The sequence below is a fragment of the Pseudochaenichthys georgianus genome, unplaced genomic scaffold (genome assembly GCF_902827115.2).
Source record: "Pseudochaenichthys georgianus unplaced genomic scaffold, fPseGeo1.2 scaffold_775_arrow_ctg1, whole genome shotgun sequence".
Lineage (NCBI taxonomy): Eukaryota > Metazoa > Chordata > Actinopteri > Perciformes > Channichthyidae > Pseudochaenichthys > Pseudochaenichthys georgianus.
In genome coordinates, this window is record NW_027263323.1 from 1 (window position 1) to 3676 (window position 3676).

At 52.5% G+C, this 3676-nt stretch overlaps 1 protein-coding gene across 1 annotated transcript; it reads left to right on the top strand.

The window, feature by feature from the left end:
• Positions 1–1692: 1692 nt before the first annotated feature.
• LOC139433634 (uncharacterized) lies at positions 1693–2579 on the top strand. Its single transcript, XM_071202720.1, has 2 exons — positions 1693–1745; positions 1832–2579. The coding sequence occupies exon 2, from the start codon at positions 1904–1906 to the stop codon at positions 2528–2530; it is 627 nt and encodes a 208-aa protein (XP_071058821.1). The 5' UTR covers positions 1693–1745; positions 1832–1903; the 3' UTR covers positions 2531–2579.
• Positions 2580–3676: the final 1097 nt, after the last annotated feature.

Here is a 3676-nt window from a genome sequence, read left to right on the forward strand (position 1 = left end):
ATGATGCAAATGAAAACAAACACAGATTTGAAAATAAGCTGAGTGCGTCTTTCGTGAGTCTTTTCACGCTTCCTTCTTTTTTACCCACGATTCTGGTGACATTTTCCGGTACCGAAATGCTCAAGAATACAGGTCGGATGGCGGTCCGTTGTCCGATCTGCAATAGCTCCTACCGTGCCCTGAGCAAGCACCTACAGAGGAACCATGGTGTGCGTAACTTGGATGAAAGAAAAATTCTGCTGTTGTTGGCCAACGGACGGACCAACATTAGGCTCCATCCCTGTACCATTCTGGGATGCGAGTACCACGGCACAAGGCTGGATCGCCACTTGGCCAGAGACCATGTTGAGCTGGCCCGGGAGGAACTACATGTGGTTCAAAATCAAATGAAAATGACAGTGGCCAAGAAGGAGCTTTATGAACTCCGAATGACAAACCCCACAATAGAAATGATTACCGCTTGGGCTGTTGACACGGTGGCAGACGACGATATACTGTCACAACCTCCACCCTTGTCCCCGGTGAATGAATGTGACAACCCGGACTGCAAAGAATGGAGGCTGGAGGCTAACGCAGTGAGGGCTCAGCGGGACATATATGCTGCTGAGGTGAAATCCCTGCGCTGCAAGTTGCAGCAGAGGATAAAGGACAAGCGACAGAGGATGGATCAGCGGGCCGGGGACATGCCCGCGTTCGATGGGGAGGAACGAGAGCGGGTCATTCTGAAGAAACGACCCCGACCAGAGTCGACACCAACGAGGCTGTCCAAGTCGAAAGGTCCCTCCTGCAGCAAGTCTCCCATTCCTGCCTGCAGCACGTCTCCCATTCCCGCCTGCAGCACGTCTCCCATTCCCGCCTGCAGCAAGTCCCCCACTGGCTCTCACACCCATTCACCCAGCTCCTCAGAGCCTGCATCCATCCATACCGAGGCCTCGTCAACCTCCCCTCCCATAAATTCCCCCTGGTTCCGGGGCAGGGGCCGGGGAAATATAATGCGGGACATAACATTCCCACGGATCATGGGTAAGTGTTTTGGCTATGTGACACATGCAGTTTCTGTAACACATCATGTGTTGTCATTAAAGTACTGTTTATATTTCACAGAGGAGTATCTGCAAGGATACCGGGAGCATTATGCAGGTATCGACCCACCAGTGAGGCTCCAGGAAAACACAGTCTCCAAACTAAGCAGAGTGAAGTCGTTCCTCAGTTTCATGGCACACGGTTTCAATCGCCTGTCTGACTGGCTCTTTTTGAGGGATCTCAAGAGGATACGCGGGTGGTCCCGGAGCCTGATGAAGTCAAGCCTTCAGGTCACGACCTCCGACTTCTACATCAAGAATATATCACACTTTCTCAAGTACATGGCCGACACACCGTGCAAGGGGAGCAGGCTCAGCCAAACGGACATGATTTTAATCAAACGGGAAGTAGTTGCCATCCTGAAGTCCCTGAAGAGAAAAGTACTTATCCACCAGATGCAAGTGAAGCGTGACAAGATGGAAGGTCTGCCGAGCCACAACGACCTAATGACATGCTTGACTTCGACCACCACTCGCATCCCTCAGCTCCTGGATGTGATGGCCAGCAATCCGACTACCGCGACCCGGACACTGCTCTATGGGTATATGACTCTTCATTGGAGCTGCATTTATGGCCACCGTCCGGGGGTCTACTCCAACATGACCAACGCCGAGGTCCGAAAGGCGGATACAACTGGCACTGCCTTCGGCTACCTGGTTCATGTGAGTGCTATTAATCAATGTATTTATTCTGGCAGTTATATGCATGATTGACATTGTATTGACACTCTCTATCTCTGTCATAACAGGTAAGTAACCACAAGACGGCCAACGCGTTCGGGGAGGCGCAGCTGTACCTCACCGTAGAAGAATTTGGATGGATGAAGAGGTGGCTGGAAATTAAGGGTACGCTGACCTGCACCCAGAGCCGTTACTTTCTGTACACAGAGGGGAAGAACCCGTTCAGGAAGCTTGCCTACTCCCTGAGGTTGGCATGGGCTGATGTGGGGCTCCGCAGTCCCATTAACTTCACCGACCTCCGCACAGTCCACGCCGATAATGCGAAGAGGTTTCAAGACAAAGGCAACCGCCAAAGAGTGAGTGATTTCATGTGTCACAACACTGCAACTGCGGACAAATTTTACGCGAATAATCCTTCTTTGAAGGAGGCTGCGGACATTCGGTTGCTCTTCACACAGTCACTTCAAGCAGCGGCGGCGGCATCGACAGCAGCAGCAGCAGCGGGAAATGAAGACACTTTTGCGGGTATTGACATCGACAGTGACAACTCTGGAGAGGAGCACAGCCCGGCTCCCTACCAAGACTCCCTACCAAGACATGTCCCGAAGAGGGACCAGTCACTGGCCGAACACAACCCCTCAGACATGGGTGAAGAGAGGGTGCCATACTCTGCCCCAACTTCACCCACTGTTGCCAGTGATCAACTTGTAAATATGCAGTGTGTTGTTGTAATCAGTCCCCTTGTAAATACGTTATATCCTGTTTGAATTTATTTATTACTGTCAATATTACTGTAAATAAAGTTTGTTAAAATTACTAAGTGTTCTGTTTTTAATCCCACTATGGGTTTTCTTCTTTTAAGATCCCCAGGGGCACGATATTCTGGTTCTGGTGGTAGCATGTAGGTGTTTAGTCCGAGTGAGGAGTGCTCAAGTGTGGGATGATTTGTAAGGTAGAAGAGGGTAAAAAAAGTTAAAGTGTGAACCTCCAGCAGGGCAGGTGGTGCTGTGAAGAAGGCCGACTATGGGTGCCGATGGGCGGACGGCAAAGCACCGCAAAGTAGACCCCCTTTAAGTGTAGCCAGGGGCACGAGCAAAATCCTCCATGGAGGTTGGGTGCTGCTGCTGTGAAGAAGGCCGACTATGGGTGCCGATGGGCGGACGGCAAAGCACCGCAAAGTAGACCCCCTTTAAGTGTAGCCAGGGGCACGAGCAAAATCCTCCATGGAGGTTGGGTGCTGCTGCTGTGAAGAAGGCCGACTATGGGTGCCGATGGGCGGACGGCAAAGCACCGCAAAGTAGACCCCCTTTAAGTGTAGCCAGGGGCACGAGCAAAATCCTCCATGGAGGTTGGGTGCTGCTGCTGTGAAGAAGGCCGACTATGGGTGCTGATGGGCGGACGGTAAAGCACCGCAAAGTAGACCCCCTTTAAGTGTAGCCAGGGGCACGAGCAAAATCCTCCATGGAGGTTGGGTGCTGCTGCTGTGAGGAAGGCCGACTATGGGTGCTGATGGGCGGACGGTAAAGCACCGCAAAGTAGACCCCCTTTAAGTGTAGCCAGGGGCACGAGCAAAATCCTCCATGGAGGTTGGGTGCTGCTGCTGTGAGGAAGGCCGACTATGGGTGCTGATGGGCGGACGGTAAAGCACCGCAAAGTAGACCCCCTTTAAGTGTAGCCAGGGGCACGAGCAAAATCCTCCATGGAGGTTGGGTGCTGCTGCTGTGAGGAAGGCCGACTATGGGTGCTGATGGGCGGACGGTAAAGCACCGCAAAGTAGACCCCCTTTAAGTGTAGCCAGGGGCACGAGCAAAATCCTCCATGGAGGTTGGGTGCTGCTGCTGTGAGGAAGGCCGACTATGGGTGCCGATGGGCGGACGGCAAAGCACCGCAAAGTAGACCCCCTTTAAGTGTAG